The 22,238-nt window shown below is 38.2% G+C and overlaps 2 protein-coding genes across 4 annotated transcripts in view; both read right to left on the minus strand.

The window, feature by feature from the left end:
• Window positions 1-1,754: 1,754 nt before the first annotated feature.
• LOC131778219 (aldo/keto reductase slr0942) lies at window positions 1,755-10,333 on the minus strand. Its single transcript, XM_066172036.1, has 9 exons — window positions 10,194-10,333; window positions 8,565-8,620; window positions 7,297-7,479; window positions 6,714-6,801; window positions 6,311-6,412; window positions 5,223-5,340; window positions 4,656-4,712; window positions 2,857-2,990; window positions 1,755-2,405 (listed from the first exon to the last, which is right to left on the minus strand). The coding sequence occupies exons 1-9, from the start codon at window positions 10,194-10,196 to the stop codon at window positions 2,187-2,189; spliced, it is 960 nt and encodes a 319-aa protein (XP_066028133.1). The 5' UTR covers window positions 10,197-10,333; the 3' UTR covers window positions 1,755-2,186.
• A 594-nt stretch (window positions 10,334-10,927) lies between these two features.
• Window positions 10,928-22,238, minus strand: part of LOC131778215 (serine-protein kinase ATM) — a 44,204-nt gene continuing 32,893 nt past the window's right edge. Inside the window, exons 53-69 of one of the 3 annotated variants that reach the window (XM_059094599.2) lie at window positions 21,918-22,040; window positions 21,487-21,540; window positions 20,640-20,747; window positions 19,491-19,661; window positions 19,199-19,282; window positions 18,445-18,558; window positions 18,190-18,351; window positions 17,840-17,978; window positions 17,354-17,433; window positions 16,020-16,160; window positions 15,585-15,701; window positions 14,998-15,156; window positions 14,827-14,868; window positions 14,210-14,330; window positions 13,593-13,679; window positions 12,712-12,890; window positions 10,928-12,182 (exon numbers count right to left, since the gene is read on the minus strand). In XM_059094599.2, coding sequence (XP_058950582.2) covers window positions 11,856-12,182; window positions 12,712-12,890; window positions 13,593-13,679; window positions 14,210-14,330; window positions 14,827-14,868; window positions 14,998-15,156; window positions 15,585-15,701; window positions 16,020-16,160; window positions 17,354-17,433; window positions 17,840-17,978; window positions 18,190-18,351; window positions 18,445-18,558; window positions 19,199-19,282; window positions 19,491-19,661; window positions 20,640-20,747; window positions 21,487-21,540; window positions 21,918-22,040 — 2,208 coding nt within the window. In that variant the 3' untranslated portion in view covers window positions 10,928-11,855. Of the gene's footprint in view, window positions 12,183-12,711; window positions 12,891-13,592; window positions 13,680-14,209; window positions 14,331-14,826; window positions 14,869-14,997; window positions 15,157-15,584; window positions 15,702-16,019; window positions 16,161-17,353; window positions 17,434-17,839; window positions 17,979-18,189; window positions 18,352-18,444; window positions 18,582-19,198; window positions 19,283-19,490; window positions 19,662-20,639; window positions 20,748-21,486; window positions 21,541-21,917; window positions 22,041-22,238 lie in introns of those variants that run through there. The other 2 variants (XR_010718722.1, XM_066172053.1) reach the window with 2 other exon arrangements.

Below are 22,238 nucleotides of genomic sequence, written 5' to 3' on the forward strand. Positions count from 1 at the left end.
TTTAACGTAGAAGCTCTCTCTGGAAACTTTCAGAATCGGCATTTGAGATGAACTTTACTATGAAAGTAAAAGTACAAAAATAAAAAGCAAAGGCTAAGCAAATGACATGGAGATAGATTTTGACTGGACCTTCGAAGAAGAGAACACTGTAAAACGCATTTCTCTCTCACCTCATTTAAAGCTACTAGTATCCTGCAAAAGCACAACAGTATCTCCAATTTGGGCTTCTAAGTCTGAGGTAAGGAAGCACTCATTTCAAAATACCTTTCGACGCAGTTACAAGCGATGGAAGCAGAAGAGTACGTCGAGTTTCCGTTCAAAGCAGCAAAACACTGTAACTCCATGGACTGCATGTCACAGGGACTCAAGGTGTGAGACAAAAATGAATGAATAATTAATTTTTGAGGCAACGTTCATCTCTCCCTTTGCTCCCTGCATATATTAATCACTAAAAGTTCTGAGGGTTTCATATTCGCCACAGTAGTGTTTTCTAGGAGGAAGAGAAATTGTTTGAGTGGATATTTTGCTATAAATAAACATTTGAAATCAGTTTTGTAGTTGGGCTCAAAGTAAAATCGACGATGTCCATAAGGCTCTCTCCTCTCTCTTAGGGTACTGCCATTTTAAATCTTCGTTCGTTGCCAGTCTCCTTTCGTCAAAAACGCCAGAGGAACAACCCAAAAGTGAGCACGAGTCCGAGACAACAACGGATGCAAATTTCCAAAGAGAGACGAAATCGTCTGAAAACTGACGCAGGTGTCCAAAAATTTGACGAAAGTGTGAAAAAAAGTAGCGGATCTGTCCAAAAACGAAATTAAACGAAAGTAGACAAAGTATCCAGATTCGGAAGAGATCATCCGCAAGGAATATGTTTATCTCGTCAAACAAATAACTTCGAGCTTAACGATGTCATTAATAAAATTAGACAAGGTCATAACTATACAACGTCATGAAATTAACTTCGTCTTTTAAGTTAACGAAGTCATTAAGAAGCAAAACGAAATCCTCAAAATTAACGCACTAATTAATCAAAACTATGACAAAATTTGAGAAAGAAACCAACCATCGGTTATACGTTTTCATAAGAAACAACTCAGTGAAATGCACAACGGTGCGCGCATTTGACACGTAATGTCTAATTACACAGGCATGATGTCTACGCTGTCCAGTTAGTGCTCAAATCGGACTGATAATCAATCATGTCCGAGAATTCTGTTATAGTTTTGATTGGTTTGATAATAGCTTCGTTAAATTTTTATGACTTCATTAAGTTGATGACGTCAAATCACTAATTACAATGACTTCATAGTCACATAATGACGCATGACGTATATGCCCTACAACTGAGTTAACTTTTAAGGATTTTGTTTCCTTTTCGTCGAAAAGGACAATTCAGTGATCAAACAAGCGAAGAGGGAGGTTAACCATGACTTTCACGGCAAAAGACAAAGACAAAGATGACCAGGTGAACAATTTTTTTCAGCCATATTTGACGCCGTTTGCTCTCTGCCGTTTTCAACGTGAAGGAAGGAGGTTTCACGTTAATGAAAACCGTGAGTAAAAAGTGCGTTCTTTTAATGAGTTTGTAAAGCATTAGCTATCGTGTGCTTCGAGGCAAAGCTTCTTTACTTCTTCTAGGAGGTAAAACAAGTGTCTTGTCTTGACTTAAGCGGGAAATTATGTAGAAGGATAACATGTTACTTAATGGACAAAGTCTTGTTTTTGTAGGATAGTCATAAAAGTAAACTGCATCATAACCCTAATTTAATATATATTTGGTTACTCTTCATAAAATCCAAGGTGTTTATAATCTACCTTTCACTTTCTAGAAGGCAAATAACAAACACTAAATTGTTCTTCAAAAAGAAGAATGTTACAAACTTACTGCCAGCCCGGCAGTCCATAAGTAAACTCGTGGCGATTCGAGAGACTAGTTTCTTAAAAAAAAACCCTGTTGTTTGAATCATTTATAACATCTAGTGCCCTTAACCAATATCTACGAAGAAAGGTTGAAGTACGAGATATATTTTTTTCAAGCGCGAAAAGTCAATTTTCCTTCCAATAAATGAGAAAAATAACACATAAATTAATCGCTGCTCTAAAATTGAAAAACTCTCACAATAATTGCATGCTGTCCTATAAATTTCACTCATGAAGCTATCCGTAAGTTGTTGTTCAGTAGCCAATCATTCTTCGCCATCCCAGTAATTCTCAGGAACTTCCTCCGGCTTGAACATCCACGCCTGCATGAGATAACGGTGGCGTATTCCAATATTCTCAATCGCTTTCATGTCATCCTCATCTAAGTTTACATGAAGTGCTTCAAGGTTCTCTTTGATGTGGTTTTCAGAGACGGCTTTTGGGAGGACTGGAGTGTTACGCTTGATACCCCAGGCTAAAGCGATCTGTATTCCAAACAAATAAAGATAAGAACTTTTAAGTCTTGAAATCCCAAAAAAGCCCCCCTCCCCTCCCCCCACACACAAAAAAAACCCTTTAAAAAAGCTTAAAAACCTATACACCCCACACTATAATGCTCTGCTTCATGCCAGCTCTTGTTTTTATTTGGATTAGAAAATCTCAGAAAACCCTTCACGTTATAATATTTACATAAAACATATTCAAAAGGCAAGAGCGATCTAATAAAATGAATTTCTTCATCAATTTTTTCAGAGAATCAAAAACCAAGCATTTGGTAGAAAGTGTATTAAAAGTGTAAGGAGAAGTTCTATTTTAATCACATTTGAGAGATTAAGGTTTATGATACTGAATAATTGGGCCAATTATCCATAAGCCACAGCAAAGTAAAGTTTTATAGATTATACTTGTGAACAGCAGAAGAAGAGGCAAACTCACCAAAGCAGAAGTGGTGCCATGTTTTTCAGCGATTTTCTTCAACACAGGATTTTGCAGTATCACAGGTTCAGAATCTTTGTTGGCAAAAGGACGATCAGGAGAGCCCAGAGGAGAGTATGCCGTCACAACAATGCCTAAATGCACAAACAATAAAAATTATTCCTAATCATACCAAATAACATATCAGTATCCAGAGGGAAACTGGAAGAATTGGAGACTCACTGTACAGCAATCTATTAAGTATTTGTAACAGTAGTATACAAATGATACAAAACAGTGAACACGATGCATTAATATTTATAATTTGTGGCAGGCTAAATTCAGGACAATCTGTGCTCTGGAGATTATTGAGATGCGCACACTCTGATTAGTCATTGATTGCATCATATAACGCTATAATCACCTTACGCGAGGTGATTATAGTAGGGGAATAGTGGCGGGGGGAAGGCTAAATTTAAAAATGGCTGCCTCGCCTTTTACTGAGGAAGTGACTAAAGCAACAGAAAAAAAACAATTTTGAAGAGCACAAAAGATGCTACTAAGTTTGGCAAAATACTTTTCCAAAGAAAGATATGAAGTTTTCACTGATTGAATTTAGTAAACCTGTTAAATTCTAGTAGAAACTGGCTTCTTTTCTCAATACAGGTAATAAAAAAAAATTGTAACAGAATGGTTTCAACAACAAAAAAGTTTTCAACAGAATTCAAAAGCACCTAAGCAGTTATACTAAACCAATTATTCACCTCAGGTTTGATAAATATTGTTGAAAAATCCCTTCAACTTCGTCTTTGAGATAACTCAACAATATTCACTTCAACTTTGGTGAATAACTGTTAACTAAGGCCCAATATTTTATACACTCAAACAATCATCCCTGAAAGCCAAGTGATCACTGAGGAGCCTAGTGCCAGCACAACACAGAAAGAACGCCGCATATTTGTTCACACTTACATGTAAGATAATTTTGAAAAACTTTAATGCCCTTATTCCCTTACCAAACCTGGTGATATGGGCCATATACGGTCCAAGTATGGAAATGGTATGGCATAAACTATGGCCCATATATGGGTAGTATATGGCTTTAGTATGGGCTATTGATTCCATATCAAAACCATATATGCCACTGTCTTCATTCAGTTTTGATTCTATTGTATTTAACTATGGGATTGCTACGTATTTGGCACAGTTCCATAGATTTCCCATAGTATCTGGTATGGGAATGATATGGATCAGCCCCATACCAATACCATATGATCCCTGACCCTTTTGTATGGGAATGCTATGTATTTGGCACAGTTCCATATAATTCCCATATCATCCACGCATACTAGCATCTGATATGGGAATGTTACATATGTTTTGTGAAGTCTCATACAATTCCCATATCATTCATTGATGCTGCAGCATCTGATATGGGAATGCTACGAATTTCTAAAAGTTCCATACATTATTCCCATATCATCTAGTAATGATCGAGTTCATGCTTTTCTGATTACAATCCCATAGCAAAACCATATGATCAGTGCATCTCCCCAAAAACTATGGAGATTCTATGGCACAGATTTTTCCTTAAGGACGTACCCAGTGGTGCCTGCATGCTTATGGAATGTGGGGAGGAATGTATGTTCTTGTTTGTCTGATTATCAATTTTCCAAGATATTTCACTATACCAACAGTGTACTATGTTTAAATTGTAATGAGGTTAGAGATCAGGAAATCAGGCTTTTCTGTCTTTGAGGTTCAAGAAAAGGTAATCATAAGTCATCAAATAGACTTAATTCATTCAATTATTAACTAACCTTTGTCAGCACTAAACTTCAATAGTTGTGGCTGAGGTAAATATGGATGTAATTCCACTGTTAGACAAATCACAGAAGAGAAAAATCAAATTTTGGGCAAAGTACATAAGATGCATAAAAAATAAGGCAGACACCACCCATCTTGTACAAAAGATTGTATTCTTGAATTCCCAACACATATTTAAAAAAAAATTTAGAGAATTACCATACACTAAGACAGTTGCAATGATAGTGATTAACTGAACAAACTGAATTTTGCACATCTGACAGAAGAGTCACAAACTTTGAAAAAATGCACAGCTATGATTAACAAGCTCGCAATTTACTTTTTAGGGGGGTAGAGGGGGAACTTATTGAAGATAACAACTTAGAGACAGAATGACACTAATTCGAAACAGAGATTTCATTTGCCTTGCATTGGGAAAGTTATATCTGTTATTAGGGATGAATTCTTCCTTGAACAAAAACTGCCCAGTCAAACCTCCATCATACAAATGAGAAAATAAATGTAATTTAATCTTAAAAAACAGGCAAATTAATAAAAAAAAATATCAAACACCAGCATACCTTGATTACAAGCTGGAACTATTCTGGCTGTTTCCAAAAGAGTTTGTGTCTTCTTAATTGTAAAATTTGAGATGCCAATAGCTTTACAGAGACCTTTGTCCACCAGCTGCTCCATTGCCTTTTAAGTGGTAGAAAGGAAAAACATTTATTACATTATATTACTGGCCAAAGCATGTTATTTTCATCAAATTCCACAAGGCTACAACTTTGAACACCTCCTCCTTCAAAGGTTAAAAAGGCTCTACCATCTGAATATAAAATGGACCAGTCCTGAGAACTGACAGTACTGGTTCTGACCAAAGTGGCTGTGCTTTGTAACCCTTTACACCCTGACATCAGAATACATATTCTCCATACTGTTCTTTATACATTTCCTCTGGTGCTTATGAGGAGAATCTTATCAACAGTCCAGAGCTCCCATGCATAGTTGGTTTTATACTTATGACCTTGCTGTTTGATTTAGCAGTTACACTGGACAGAGAAATTAGCTGCTACTCACTCTTGGGGTTAAAGGCTAAACCTTTAACTCCCAAGAGTGACCAAGACATAATTTCTCCTCACAATATTAATAAAATATCAACCAGATAAACAATAAGAATAGAGAAAATTAAATATCAATTTGGAGATGATTAATTGATCCAATACTAAATTCTCTGAACAAACATCATAAGAATTGTGTGGTTGACAGTAACAAGAATTACAAATTTGATTGGGGAGTTAAAGGTTTAATATCAACTCCTGCTTGGGTTTTTTGCAGAATGCCTGGAGCATAGGGTACCAGATAGTTGTGGTGTTGTAATATTGTCACTTAGATCCTTACTGTGTTTAAATCCTATAATGCTGTTGTGATTAAAGAGAAGAAAGTTGTGCTTTAACAAGAGAATCTTCTAGAGACATGTCCTTCTCATACGATGTAAGAGAAAGCTCAATGTTGCACACACACATGCACTCACAAATAAAGGATATCACTCCTATTACAGTGTAGGTGGGATCATATAGTTTATATTTTCAGTTCAGCCAAACTTGGTCAAATCAAAGCATTGTTAGTAATGATACCAACACACTTATACTATTATGAGTAGCCTTACCTGCCAAGTCTTGGCCATGCCTTCAGGTGAGTAACCTATCACCCCTTCTGCCTTGGAGTGAGGAAAAGGGACATCTTTTTTGAAAGCAAGGGGGATGTGGATCTATTGAAAAATTGTTGAAATTAACACTGGAATATTAAATGGGGTGCCTCTTCAGAAATGCTCAAGAGCTTGTTCCACTGGGTTAGGGATTGATTTAATAAAATCTTACAAGTTTGAGACCAGACTAACATTTCATATTGAGATAAATAAAGATAGATACATGTAGATCTCTACTGAGTCTGGTATAAATTAGCATTTAGAAGGAAAATCCCTCGTAGCATTATACATGAAGATTTTCAAAAAACTTTACCAAGAAAAATGACAGGGAGGAAAGCATAGTCTGGATAAGTTTTATACTTACAAGATACAAATCCAAATACTTCAACTGCAGATTTTTCAGTGTTATCTCACATGCTGGTAAAACATCCTCAGGTGCCTGACTATTGCACCTAATTTTTAAACAAAATCAAGATAAAACTGCAGTACAAACCAGTAAAAGCCAGTTGAGACAGAATTAAACAGTAAAACATTTATTTTCTCATTTGGAAGTTATCCCTTTAAATCAAGCATTTGATCTCATGAACTGTGACACACCATATCTACAATAGTGAAATCTTACCCATGGGTTATTTGTGAAAGCTTTAAGAAGCATAAACAACACTCTAAGATAACTAATATCCATGACAAAAATCAAAACCATCAAATTCATGCAACATTACCATATGCCTTGCCAAACATTACAGCTACTTACAGCGAATAACAGAAATAAACATCAGAGCCCAGTTGTTCAAAGGATGGATAACTCTACCTGACTGATAAATTGTTATCCAGCAGAGAAGTGTTTACAAAACATACTGCACTATCTACCAGATAAAGATTTATCCAGCCGATAGTGAAATCCACCCATTGAACAAATAGTGAAAGTTTAGAAACTTATCATTTACCAGAGCTTTGATGTAATGAAGATATCTTCACGTTTCACTTTTCCTTCTTTAAACACCTCAGTAAGACTTTCCCCTATTTCATCTTCATTTTGATAAACATGTGCACAATCAATATGTCGGTACCCATACTGCAAAGCAAGCCTGACTGCCTGTCCTACTTCACCTTTCTTGGATTTCCATGTCCTGTAGGAGTACCCAGTAAAACCAATCATACAAAAACCTCACATTAAGTTAACATTTAACATACTCAATATTAATTTGTTGCAATAAGAAAGAGATAATTTGAAAAATCAAAAAAAAAATTGTGAAAACCCTGCCATGCTCCATTACCGAGAGAGGTGCTAGTTTGAGCCCCTCCCATTGCAAAAACTAATAGACCCTACAGGAAGGCAACTTCATTCAAATTGAAAACCAAGACATCAACAGTATTTCCTGCTTGCCTTGTCTCTAATAGCTTCCCTCCAACTTCAAAACTTACAAAACCCTGTTAACCCTTAAGGTTAAGGTTAAGCTTGTAGTTAGAGCATTACAGCTCATCACCAAAAGTAGCAAAGTTGAGTTAGCTTACTACTAAGCAGACAAACCCCATCATACTTGGACAATATTTATTTGGCAGAAATTACCCTCAGTAAGCCCTTATTTTCTGCATGATGAATATGCATGCTTTAATCTCATAAATTTAATTATTAGATTCCATGATTGTAAGCTTAAACCATACTTAATTTACATTTAAGTGGTAACTCAACACCTGGAGTTTCTGACCAGTCAAGTTGAAATAGGTGAGCTACAGGGCAAGAAACAAGTAAGCCATGCCAAAATTAAATTCCAGCTGAAGAATGACACAAGAAAGTTACCTACATCTGTTACCGAAAAACAGTTAAAGCTAAGCATATTCTGTTTATAACAGGCTGAACCTGGAAGTATGCATGCAACAAGGACACTTTCTGTGGAACCATTAAGGCTTAAAATAAAATCAACAAAAAGTGACTGTGTTTTGTGCCTTTCCTTATTTCAAAAGGGTTTTTAAACTTCAAAATTACATAAAAAAATTTCTCTATAGCTGTCTGAGAACCTATGCATGCTCTTTTTGGTTGATATATGTGTTAATCAAGACAGGAGTATGTAACATGGTTGTGAAATTTCAGATACCTGCATATTTTTTTCAACAATTTTTTTGATGAAATAATTTGAATCATGTAATTTTTCCTTTAACTTATTTGTTGCACTCAGTGCACTGAGAAACAAATCCCATCTGTAAGTAAACTTACCCCAAAGCAATTGAGGGCATTAATGCTCCATTATTCAATTTCACTGCTGCTGATGCCTGGAAAGAGACATTGTTCATTGCAATTATTAATACTGGTGAAATCCACTGAGGAACATTGGCCAGGGAAGGGGGAGGAGGGGGAGAAAGGGGGGTTCTGAAAACCACAAAGCAAAAAAGATTTAGAAAATACCATAATATTGCAAAATAATGGGCAAATACAGCAATACTTCAATACCGAATGGAACTTGATGTCTTATGAAAACCACTGCTCTGTAAGTTACATTTAGAGCAAAAAACACAGAAATAACAGTTAAGGATTGGTCAATGAAAAGTAAGTCACAAACAGGTAAATTTTAAATTTAGAAAAAAAAACTGTATGAGTTCCTATTATAGCCTGTTTCCAAAACAATCAGAAACTGGCAAAGGCTTTTAAAAAAGTGAAGGACCTGGGGGATGATTTTTAATACTGTTCAAAATGCTAAAAAACTGCATCCAGCAGGTTTGAAAAATACTGCAATATCGCAATCGATTCACAATAAAAATTACCAAAATGTTGCCAGGAAAATTGACCAATACGGCAAATCAAAACCCCAAAGCTCCCTCCAGTCTAATTTGAATAATCTTGAATGCTCAGTTATTCAAAGTTACTTAGCACATTTTTCTACATGCTTCAACAGTTTTTAACAACCATCCTGCAATTTACTCTTCCTTTTTATTTCTGCTCTTAATCATGTCAGTGAGTCCTCAAAAAAACTAAAGAGTTATCTTCTGAAGAGCTATTTTTCAGTGTTGAGTTATACCTTAACCCTTAAACTCTTGTGAGTGACCAAGACAGAATTTCCTTACAATATCAATCCAATATTAACCAGATAAGCGATGAGAATAAAGAAAAATATCAAATTGGGGATAATTAGTTGATCCAATACTAGATTCTCTGAACTACCATCCTAAGAATTGCATGGTTGACAGTGAGGAGAATTAAAAATTTGATCTGGGAGTTAAAGGGTTAAGGTCAGGAGAATAAAGGAAATGATCACCAACTTAAGAAGCATTTGGAGAATGGCATGGTGATGTCAGAGTGTAAGGGTTGAGTCAGTGCCCCTCTCACCCCACCCCTTACCCCGTTACATTTCTCTTCTCTTATAACGAGCGTTGCGTGACATACTACAATGCAACGCGGTGTCTTTCAGCACCTACATTTTTTTTAAATAAACGTCTAAAATTTTCAGTCGCGTCAAAATTTAATGAGAAATCCCCATTTTGGTCTGTATGCGATAACATTTAATCAAGTTAAGCATGGAAGGGCAAGCAAAGTCACATAGGCTTCCAGCACAGCTTAATTACTAAAAATGATGCAATGCAAGTCTGAGTCATGCTGCATCATCCCAAAATGCGAAGTGGAATTAGAGAATAGTTAACTTCCCAATGAAGATCGACCGAAACGTGAAGTGCCGACGAACGTGATCTACCTCCAGGTATCATTCCATTATTCTTCACTGAACGTTCCCATTTAATTTTAACTCAACTTTATCTTCCGCGATCGACCTCGGGGATTTAGTAGGGACCCAGATCACATGGAGAGAAGATACATGAGGCGTGTCACACAAGGAAAAAAAATTATAGTACTCACCATACTAAGCCAAATTTTACGAAATTACCATCGGCGACAAATAATAGAAATTAGATATAAGCAGTCTCAAGGGAAGATGTTACATGCACAGCTCGCCGACGCGAGATCAGCTGAGTGTTACTGCACCTCTGCAATTAGCGATCACTTTCGCAAGGCACTATGGACTTTCCTATAGTCGGCCGGCAATCGGACCATCTTCGTGATCTCATCGGAGCATGTCAGCCTCATTCCTTCCACGAACAGATAGTCATCGACCCGTCTCGTTAAACGATATGCGATGATGCGAGTTGGAAGGTAAGATCCAGATTTCCCGACTAAGCTTGAAATATTATTATACTTTGTCAATTTTTGTAATGGCCTCTAATATGGAATTCAAATTCTTTAACGTTTTCCTCCCCATTCCCTCTCCAAAACGAACATGAGACAGTCCCTTCTACGTAAAGAATAATTCTTTTTTTGTTTTGTTTTTTGTTAACTACCAGGTTTTTTCCAGACCCCGTTACAGTAAGCTCTCGTGTGATCCTCGAAAAAGAAAACTGTTGTGGAGCCACTGACATACTGTGAAAAGTGCTCCTATAACCAGTGACAGTGATAGACACATTTGGAAGCGCATGTACACGGGCAGAAACGCAAGTCTTGTGTGAGCGCACTTAACCTGGTTTAAAAATTTACTTTTTTATGTTCTTCTAATCCCCCCCCTCCCCAGTTGATTCAAATCATTCACGCACACGATAGAAAAGTAGAATACTTTAATTGGAAAAAAGACTAAATTTAATACTAAATCTTTTAATAAGGAGCAGAATCTTCGTCTATCTTTCGAAGAAATTCCAGAAGAGGGAGGAGTCTTTCCTAAGTTTTTCTGGAATAATTAAAGGAGAATATGCTCGCGCGCGGAATATGAATCTGCAAACTGACGAGGAAATATGTAATGAACAATAAATCTTCAGCAGAAGCATAAAATGAAAAATAAATCTTTAACAGAAGCATTTGCTTCTAGTGTTTAGTATAAATTTTCAATCACAACAGCGTTCAACCTGTGCGCATCTGTTATAAAATATCCACAATGGTTCAAATTTATCATCACATGTAAACTTCGCAGACCGTTAATTAACTGTAAAATTATGTTAGACAAAAAACAGATGGAACTCATCGCGTATCAACTTTGACGTAGAGATAGCTCACCAGTGTAAATAGTTGTCTCTTTCTCTAACAAGTATCTATGTTTTATGCTTACTTCGCTAGATACCAAGATCTCTCTCATATCTGCATCTCCGAAGGCTTCCCTATCGGTCTATGATGATTCTTCAAATACTCAACCGTATTTTAACCCTGAATGATAGACCAACAGGACATTAGCATTTTTCCTGTGTAGCTTAACATGCACAAGAAAAACCTGAATGGTGCACTAGGGTAAGTAATTCGTTGTCAGATTAAGTCTCAATATCAAATTGCTTTATCAAGAGAGTTGGGTCTAAATTTTCCCCTTGGCCTGAAACGTTTCTGTAAGAGTCAAACAAATTTGACCTTTCTAGTGATTTTCTTCCCTTACAAACAATTACTTTCAAGTTTCGTCGTATTTTAAGACCTATCCTTCGTTACAAATTCGACTCGAGGACTGCGACGTTGCTCAGAAGTCTCTTGGTCCACAAGAAGCGCCAGCGCCTAAACCCACGGCTGCCAGCCCGGAAACAGACGACATAAATTCTTAGGATCCATGGCTTCCCTTATCAAGTGATTAACTTGCCCTGATACACTCAAGTGCACCCCATCTTCGACACCATCCAGTTTCTGCTTGAGTCGTAACAGCACTCTCTTTGCCATTTTGTTCACATTATCCTCGGCGGCGATGTTCTCTATGCCTATTGTTGCGTCCAAGCAGTCACCAGTGACACTGACTGGGAACTGGTCGTCTTCCTCTGCCTTTTGCTGAAGGGCTTTTCTCTTTTCAGGGCTGAGCGTCCATGATGATAAAGGGTCGTAAAGCAAAACCTGGCGAGAGAGAAATTGACGATTTCAAACGCTGTGTAAGTGTCAAATTATCAAGTAACTACCATTCTACGACCTCAATGACAATAATGATAATTATTAGACAATCATAGCCAAATTTCGAGATTTGTCAGCTAAAAGACAACTCCCAAATCACTGTCTTTTTCGATAACCAAGTTCACTAAATATTCCAACGTCTGATTACTGAGTTTGCTGGTTAGAACAGGTCAGGGAGGCGATTTGCCATTCGCCACAGAATAGCGTGGACCCAACCTTGCAGGTTGAGGTCATTGTAAGGGGAATAACTGAACCCCGATGACTTTTTTCTGCTCTTCTCAAAGAGAATACAAAAGTGCAGGCGCGCATGCGTGCAAGCAAGGAGAAGGGAGAGGCTCTTTTGTGTCAAATGCCAAGCGCTAACCGGAGTAGGTCGTCTTTGCTCGCTGAAAGACCTTTTAATACTTTCACCCTCTTTCTGATCTAAAACATGGGAATGTATACATGAAACACTTCTATTATTAGCACAGCGCACCTCTACAACCGTCATAAGAGACTCTTGTGACGTTCTCATAACTTCCATTGTCTTTTCACAACAACGACGATACACTCCCTCCACCCCTGTCAGTCCCATCCCATCCACCATGTCACGTGTCAAGCGAAACGGTACAGTCTCTGGGGTTGGGAGAAATTTGCCTTGCTCAAAGGCCACACCTGCGAGAAAACGATAACCATGACGAAACATCATGAGTACAACTGCTTCAATAAATCAAATTAATTCTAAAATAAAGAAACTTCGCCAGGCAAACAAACTCTGAAGAAATGCCCAAGCGCTACAGTGATCCAGAGTCCCTTGGAACGTAACCATTTATATGAACGAAAATAGCGAAAAGACACAACTCTTTTTTTCGAAAAATCTGACTTCCATATGCTCTGTTTTTCACAGTGCCACTTCTGCTACCGGGATCACTTTAATAACATTAACCAATTATGATGTGTAAAACTGACCTAACCTCAACTAAATTCAATTGTGCCCACATGTGCTAAGGACTAAAGAAAGCAAAGACACTTAAGATCCAAATGCAATTTACTGTTGGATCAGTCTTGTAATCACATTGATCGGTTTTGTGGAAGTGACCTCAATAAAAAAAAGTCGCACAGTAAACTTTTAATAATTACAAAAAATTGACACTGCAAGGAGAGAATTAGTCTACGGTCAAAATAATGATGCATGCACCAGAAAGGTTACGTTTCACACAATATGTGTGTACGTAATTTAATTTCACGCATACTTTCTTTAATTTATTCTACTAATTTGAGGCTGGATCTAGAATAGTTATAGATTTGGCAAGGAGTAGGTGGGGGAAGACTTGTTGTTTCCTGGTGTTAGCATAGATGACACAGTTGTTGTCTTACCAAGATCGATGTGGACGAGTTCTGCTGTGTTGCAGTCAACGAGAATATTCTGTACGTGACGGTCACCTAGCCCGACCACGTAACCAACTGGAGGGAAAAAAAAGGAAGGAACATTTCAAGGACGTAGCTGTGTGTATATGTTAAGCTATGGGGAGGTGATGTACTTCACCTTAATCTGACAAAGTCGTGTCTAAAAACAATAATCTTTCGTTACACCTTAGTTTGGGAGACCTAACGCATTGATCATTTGGGGAAGTCAAATTATTACATGGCTAGGGAGAAAGTACATCAAAACCACTCGATCTTCTGATGAAGGCTGACAGTGGGCAGTTGAATGATATTACTTTAAAGGTTACCACCACAGTGGTACTATTTCGTTTCTTCGACTTCTCAACATCCATAGGACAAGTTAAGGTTTTGATAGTTTCCATCGTATCAGAGCGCCCTATCTCTTCGTGGTTAAAGGCAAAGTCATAAATTACCACAACAGGCTCATACTTGAGATTATGCCTCTTACCACCCAAGGATTAATCCTAAGATTTTTTGTTACGTGTTTTTCTGTTCCAAGAAAACGCGCTTTTCTGTTTACAAAGTGCCGCGCAAGTAATATGTTTTACCAATGGATGACGTAGCCACTCCGCGAGTGTAGGTCAGTCTTCTCTCAAACCAAACAGCGGGGTCTGGGAACCTCTCCAGAAAGAAGTGACGGAATACTGGATGAAAATGATCTATCAGTTCCTGTGGGATATAACAACTGATTGAAAGCTGACCGAGCTAAAATATGAAGGCGGTTGCGCAAGCGCAATTTCTATCCGCTTTCTAGCGTAGCCGTAGTTTCACCTGTTCAGCTTTACTTCAGCAAAGAAATGCTGTCCCTCTCGTCTTGTCAGAAAAACAAATTCCTTCGGTGGAGTTTTCTCTTATACCCTTTACAATCTCCTTTTCAAGTGTTCTGTTTGAGTCATCTACACTGGCAGGCAAATGTCGAAAGTACTTGAAGAGTGTCCTTAAACTAAGGTCAGTTTTTGAACAATAGGATTTCTAAAGAAAAAACAGTCATATTGTTTCGTCTCCTTTGCTTAAGGAGATTTGTCGAAGAAAACGTTTAAAGCAATTCCTGTCTCTGTAAGTGTGGAATAACGTTCCAACTCTACACCAAATCATAAATCTACCATTCCTGTCTAAAGTCAAGAGGTGGTTTTGTTTCTATAGTCAATGCAAAAATGGAGATTACCTGGTAAACTTCATCTCGTGATTTTCCACTGTTGTCTCCAGCCTAAAAGAATGACAATAACAGGCATTAAAGTTGCCTTCTTTATTTTATCACAAGTATGAACCTACCTGTTATTGCGGTTTAAAAATTAGTCTGAGCTACATGGACAATCGGTTACGTTTGCCGCTTTACCTGGACTTTTTTTCTACACTCAAGAGATGTCCAGTCCCCGGGATAGTACCGCGGGTGAGCACCAGTCTTGGTTCCAGGCCGCCCAATCAAATATTCTCCCAGGGGGACTGTGTCCTCGCACCATTCCACTATTCCACTGCGCTGCGATAGTGGGATAACCTGATGAGGGAACGAGACCTTAGAAAAGCAATATTTTAAAAATGATTCAGGAGAAATAATGTGGTACACGTGCTACTGGAAGGAGGTGAGCAAGTTTTTCAAAAACAAAGAATTGAATGGTGTGTTTCTACCGCTATGTTGTGCAGCGGAGGTTGTTTGCTATGCACTGCCTGGGTTAGGGCCAGCCAAACAAGGCTCAACATGCGATAGTCTTGACCGGAATAGGAAATCACTGGTAAAAATGTCCAGCAAAAGGTGCTCTATTCAGCTGTCAAAAATGAAATCAGAGAGGGAGTCAAGACGTTTTCTGAATCGCTTCTTACCAGTACTCATAACGAATGGAAAGATGACTGGGCCCTAGATATTTAACAGAACATATGGAATGTTCACACAATTCCAAGAAATGGTGAGGACCTTGAGTGACTTACCTTATAAGTTCTCATCTTCAATTTCCGTTTCCTTGTCTCAGAGTTCTTTATCAGTAGTTGATTGACCATACCAAACACTTGTTCCATGACAGCATCTTGACGTAAGTCATCTCTGCCCTACACTCCAAAAAAACAAAAACGAAAATACAAAACAAAAGAAAAAACTTAAGTGTGGCTCCAATACACCTTAACTCAAGTTTGCACCTTTAGGCCGGAGTGACTTCATAAGATAAACAAAAGAAAAAAATGTATTACGGCTCTGTTTTGCATACAGATCCCACCAGATAGCGAAGTTAGGCATATCATAATTTCTAGCTTACCACGTATTTTACGCGCTTGTTACTTGTAATTTGTTTTTTGTTAAACATATAAGTGTTGTAATCTTTTGCTGTGATTGGCTGACATGCTACCAACCCAGAATCTTACCCATCATACCTTCACCAGCTGCCTCCTCTTCACTCCATCAGATCCAACACAAAAGATGATCTTGGGAAGATTGACTCCTCCAGCCAGACAGAACTTAGAGTCAAATCCAGCCACATAAACAAGGTCATCATAACGGCACAGCGGATCCACCTGGAAAGCAAAGGAGGCATAGCGAAGAAAACATCTTCCATAACCCTTAACACCCTAATATTAGTAAGCAGATTCTCCATACTGTCCTATATACATTTCTAAGGGCGCTGACAAGGAGAAGTTGTTTAACAATTAAGAGTCTCTTAACCTTTTACCTCCCATGAGTGACTAAGAGAGAATTTCTCCTTACAATATCAATATAATATCAAGGATAGAAGTGATGAGAATCAAATGATTGACATTATAAGAATTGTATGGCAAACAGTAAGGAGAATTACTAATAAGATTTTGGGAGTTAAAGGGTTAAGTTGGTGATCATTTGCTTTATTCTCATGACCTTAAATGTTTGATTTATGGGTGATACTGTGGGGAGAAATTAGATGCTAGTCACTCCAAGGTGTTAAAGGGTTAAGTTGGTGATCATTTCCTTTATTCTCATGACCTTAAATGTTTGATTTATGTGTGATACTGTGGGGAGAAATTAGATGCTAGTCACTCCTAGGTGTTAAAGGGTTAAGTTGGTGATCATTTCCTTTATTCTCATGACCTTAAATGTTTGATTTATGTGTGATACTGTGGGGAGAAATTAGATGCTAGTCACTCTTAGGTGTTAAAGGGTTAAGTTGGTGATCATTTCCTTTATTCTCATGACCTTAAATGTTTGATTTATGTGTGATACTGTGGGGAGAAATTAGATGCTAGTCACTCTTAGGTGTTAAAGGGTTAAGTTGGTGATCATTTCCTTTATTCTCATGACCTTAAATGTTTGATTTATGGGTGATACTGTGGGGAGAAATTAGATGCTAGTCACTCTTAGGTGTTAAAGGGTTAAGTTGGTGATCATTTCCTTTATTTTCATGACCTTAATGTTTGATTTATGGGTGATACTGTGGGGAGAAATTAGATGCTAGTCACTCTTAGGTGTTAAAGGGTTAAGTTGGTGATCATTTCCTTTATTCTCATGACCTTAAATGTTTGATTTATGGGTGATACTGTGGGGAGAAATTAGATGCTAGTCACTCCAAGGTGTTAAAGGGTTAACGTATCCTTCAGTTTCACGAGGTCATGACGATGATGACAATGATGGCGACGGTTACGAGGACGACGATAACAGTGATGATGACAATGGTAATGATGATGATGACGAAGTATAAAAAATCACAGTCGTCAAGAGTTGACAATTTTATTCCTACTTTTACTTCCATAGTGGGAACTGGAACTTCTTTGAGGTTTTCGATTCTTTTTATCGTGACTTCTGGCAGGTTAAAGGGACCTAAAAGGCAACAATGAAAAAAACTTGTAAAAGTTGCAAGAGCTGCCCAGCAATGCTACGAAATCACTCAAAGTAAACTCTCTCCTGCATTATCACTTTTTCATTTTAAATTTACATATGTTTTGGAATCGGACGCCAAAAAAAAAAAAGGTTTTAACCTGGTTTACCTCCATTGGATGGCAGTTCTTTCCTGCGGCTTTAGTGTTCTTCCAGAGATTTGATTCATGCTTAATTGGAGTTAGCCGTTTGGAAAAAAGATTAAAATAAAAAGGAAGCATTTGCCATAGAGCGGGGCTTGAGAGAAATATGTAGTTACCGTCATAGTTATTCAATTTGAATTTCACACGGAACAAATACATAATGTGGAGAGCAATTGGCTGCTCAATACGCGCGGGTCTTATTGTACCTCTCTCATTCTTCAACTGCATGACATTCACGTAAGCCAGTTCAATGTAAGCTTCACACAACAATTGCATATTTTTGACAAGTTCTCCTCTGTGTTTACCAATCTTCTCTATCAAAGTGCAAGCTGTTTGAGTACGAGCCTAAAGAAAAGAAGCCGTGAATACAATAACATTGAAACAACATCCCACAAATAGCAATCATTTGGAGCTTTATTTGACACACTAACGCCAACCAAAAGCTATGGGGTGTTTTCCCTCGCGTGGATCAGATCTTTTGTCTCTACCATCCGTTTATAAGTGCTAAAACAAGAGCATTCCTCAAGATGCTATAGAATGAACACAAATAACTCACTTCGGTGAAGCATTTAGTTCCTTTAGAATGATTCCTGGCCAGCCTAGAAGTCCCGTTCCTCTTTCCTGTATTTATGTACTTCTCATCTTTCTCAGCGTTTGCGAGCGCGAGCAAGATGAACAGGGTGTGGTGCGGGTGATCCACTGCCGTTCGCTCAATGAGCTAAGGAAAAAAAATAAAACATCGTTTAATCGTTTCAACTAATGACATGTTTGAGTTAAGATTCTGTTAACGAGGTACAAAAGCTAGACATACCTCGTTAAGAGTGCGCTGGAACAATCGGTTGTCATGTGACTTTGTCCCTAGCCTGGCTGCCAATTGGTACATCAAAGGGAGAAACTTGCGGGACTGAATCTTTGTCAGCTCTTTCTAAAACAGAACAAAGATTATCCCTGTTCAAACGGGGATCAAAGGCATGAACTCGTTACTTTCTGGCAATCAGGTGCAAAAGTGTGATTCGAATCTACTCTGATTGGACGGATTCTTCACACTGATTACCCAACGTTTGCATGCAGGCAAAAAAACATCTAATAGATACTTAGGGGGCAGGTATTTTAAGCAAAGTTTAGCCGTTATTTCCAATTTAACCGAACCTTTTATTTGAACAAGTATTTTTGTGAACAGTGTCAAGAGAGCTCAAGCAGACCGTGGAAATAACATTTATTTCATTAAATCAACCCTTTTACAGAATATACCTGAGGCCCACTGCTCGCGTGAAACCGCGGTTTGGGTATGACCTCGTGTAAATGACCGATCCTTAGAGATGTCGCTGACCCTAAGATCGGGTTAGTCCAAAAAAGCGATACCCAGGTCCATATTTCAACAGCCATTTCTTCATTTGTGTCTCGCCAAAGAACAAATGGTGCATGTAACACAGGAAAGAGGATTTACCGCTCCGACGCACTAAACACACGGCCACTGTACGTAAGTTACTACACGATTGTAATTTTTGCCAGATTCGAATAGCATAAAAATATATTTTTTTGTTGTGTTATGCTTGTTGACATACCTTGATCATTTCGGAGACGAACTCTTCCTTAGCATTGTCAAACCACAGTGAACAAAGTCTAAACACTCTCATATCATACTTGTCCTACAAAACAGGAGAAAAATCAAATTAAAGTATCAAAATATAGGATAATAAAAGGACTACAACTTCGGTGCATGCATGAGGTTGGATCTTAAACCTACATTTTCCTTGGATTGTTTTCTGAGACGCTGCAGGTATTCAAAAGACGAAGGAAAGGATTACAACCTAACACGCAACTGTTAAGAGACTCTTCAGTCAGTTTATGACCTACCCCCGTTAGTAATGTTTTGATGTAGTTTTCCACAGCTGTCCGGAGGAACACGTGCCTGTCCCTAACCACCTGCTGTAGTTCCTTCTCATCCATCTGAGCCTGCAAGTTCAGTGTTCTTGTATACCTGTCTCTACCAGAGTCACACATACGCTGTAACTTTTCCGACTCCACCTTTCAGCAAAAGATGACATGCATTCTAATTAAGAGGGTAATTTAGCACTATCAACTGGGTTGATAACGTAAATTGGCCACCGTAAGGAGTTTAAAAGCTGACGTTTCGAGCGTTAGCCCTTCGTCAGAGCGATAGAAGAAGGGCTTACGCTCGAGGTTGATAATGCGAAACACCCTGTTATAATCTCTCACCAACGCAGCACCACAGTTTCTTTAGAAACTTACCCCCTTTATTCATGGAGAGAGCCACTGTTGAAGCCAGTAAAACTTAAGGTATATCCCGTTCCAAAGTTACGACTTCAAATTAATTTTGAGTTATCTATGACTTAACCGTTCGAATTCTGGTAACAATTGAGCCTAAATGTATGTCCTTTTTGCTCTTTTTTTCAGTTATAGGCTTCAATCACTCATCAGAAAACGAATACAATCATTCATAGTTGCCCTGGTTCAACCTCCAGAACGCTTGACCATTAATAGCAAACTGTCCCTTGCGACCCAAGAAATAATAGTCGATCGAGTGATGTTATGGTGACTTGGATGCTATGGATGAGGATGAGGTTTGTTCCCAAAAAGTTGCCGCTGACAATGTCTGCTTTTCATATCGTTGTCTATACGTCACTCATTTCCGCCGAAAACTACACACCACAGTGCGTGACCAAAACACCAAGCAAAACCATGTTGGAGTGGAAAATACAGACTCTATGATATTCATGGCACTTACGAACAGTTTCTGTTGTAAGAAATTGGTTCTTGTTTTGTGAAATTTTTTGCGTTTCAGTAAATTGAATTTTGTTTTGGGGATTTTTGTTTTGTTTTGAGGAATTAATTTTTGTTTTGGTAAATTGATTGGGTTTGACCACTTTTAGGCCATTGCAGGACCACAGACCTATCCAGGATTACCCTGACACTGACTTTCACCCTAAGCGGGCGACTTTTAGGCAAAATTTCTTATGTATTTATTAGTCTTTTTTTTCTAACCTTTGACTTCTTCATCAGCGCTTCTTTGTCTTCGTAAACACTCGAACTCATAAAATCTACTTTCTTTTGATATTGTGAATCAGCAAACCATGCGAGCGATAAGAAGGCCTGCAAAGAAATACCAGGAAATACAGGTTCACAAATTAATGGCATTAACACACTGACAAGAGTTTTCAAGAGTCTTGAAAACAACTACTAAGGGGCAGCAATTCATAAACTGGCAGACAGTGAATCAGATATTATGAAAATCAATATTTGACTGAGTCAACGCCTATTTGAAAATGCACTTCTTTCAATTAATTCAGTCTCATATGGATTACTTGCAATCAGTCCCACTTTCGGTTTCTAAGGACAGTTTTTGAATCAATTTTGCTTACAGTTCATTCCATCCTATCCTGCGTTTTCATTCGACTATTGTTTGTTTTCAGGATATTTCGGCTTTCTTGCAGTATCATCCAATCCAGTTTTCTATCCCGTCGGTTCTAATTCGGTCTCAGACTAGACGTAAACTCGCGAAGACCTGACGAACTTCAAAATTGTTCCGCTTTTCTTTGTCATGTACAAACGCCTCATGGTCGTCAAGACAAAGTTTGAATAACAAACCTCAACAGACCTAAGATAAACATGCATAACCTCCATACTGTTTTCTGTTAATTTCATAAGGTGCTGACAAGGAGAATTTGTTTAACAATCAAGAGCTTCTTTGGTTGGTCATCACATCCTTTATTCTCGAGAACTTTTAAAATGTGTCATTCAGAGGTGATATTGAAAGTAGAAATTAGGTGCTAGTCATTCTTAGCGGTTAACGAGCTAACATCCATAGTAAAGAAGATAATTTGACACAAACCTCGATCCTACAAGCTTGATTTCCGCCTATCGTACATTCCATAAGACTAGCGGCCTGAAAAGGGACGACACGAAGGTCAAGAACATCATTACCAAAAAAAGTGCTGACGGCTTTCGTAAAAATTACATCGGTGGGGGGGGGTTCCTCATGTTCGCATTCGCCAGGTTTGCTTAACAATTCACCGGATCCATTCATACTCTTCTGGGTTGTGAGAACCACTGTAAAGGTAAAGTGGTATGGCTGCAACTGTTATCCACCACGGCCTCTTATGCGCGACATGGAATTTTACCTCACATCTCTCAGGAGGCTTCAAGAACAGGCATAAGAAAAGTTCACAAAGTTCAATTTTCAACCAATCAAGGCGACCAATTATGGCGGAACGTTCTCTACTCCTAGATCAAAACGCTCTCTTTCTAATGAACACCACTGACCTTTTCTAAGTAATTTTCTATGATGGTGCTTGGATTCTCGGATTTTGACTCCGCCAGCCAGGTACCATAGAGTCCAAGTGTTTGTGGATATAGACTGCATGCCTCCAAGCTCTGCTCTTTTGCCTAAAATGTGAGAAGAGGACAAAAACAGATTCTTCGAATCATTTTTGGTGTGCTACAAGAGACTACTATCCCTGTCCTATTAAAAAAATGGCAGCGAAAAGGGCTCAACATCCGTGTTTTCATATTCCTTATACAATAAATTAAGCATTGAATGTACTTTCACCGGTCAATACAGCTGAAACCTTTGTCCAAGAACAA

The sequence above is a fragment of the Pocillopora verrucosa genome, chromosome 9, assembly GCF_036669915.1.
Source record: "Pocillopora verrucosa isolate sample1 chromosome 9, ASM3666991v2, whole genome shotgun sequence".
NCBI lineage: Eukaryota > Metazoa > Cnidaria > Anthozoa > Scleractinia > Pocilloporidae > Pocillopora > Pocillopora verrucosa.

Coding starts and splice junctions, on each gene's coding strand:
- LOC131778219 (XM_066172036.1), bottom strand. Junction 7,480..8,564: donor ATGCCCTCAATTGCTTTGGG/GTAAGTTTACTT, acceptor GTACTCCTACAG/GACATGGAAATCCAAGAAAG. Junction 2,991..4,655: donor GAAGTTTAGTGCTGACAAAG/GTTAGTTAATAA, acceptor TTGTGCATTTAG/GCATTGTTGTGACGGCATAC.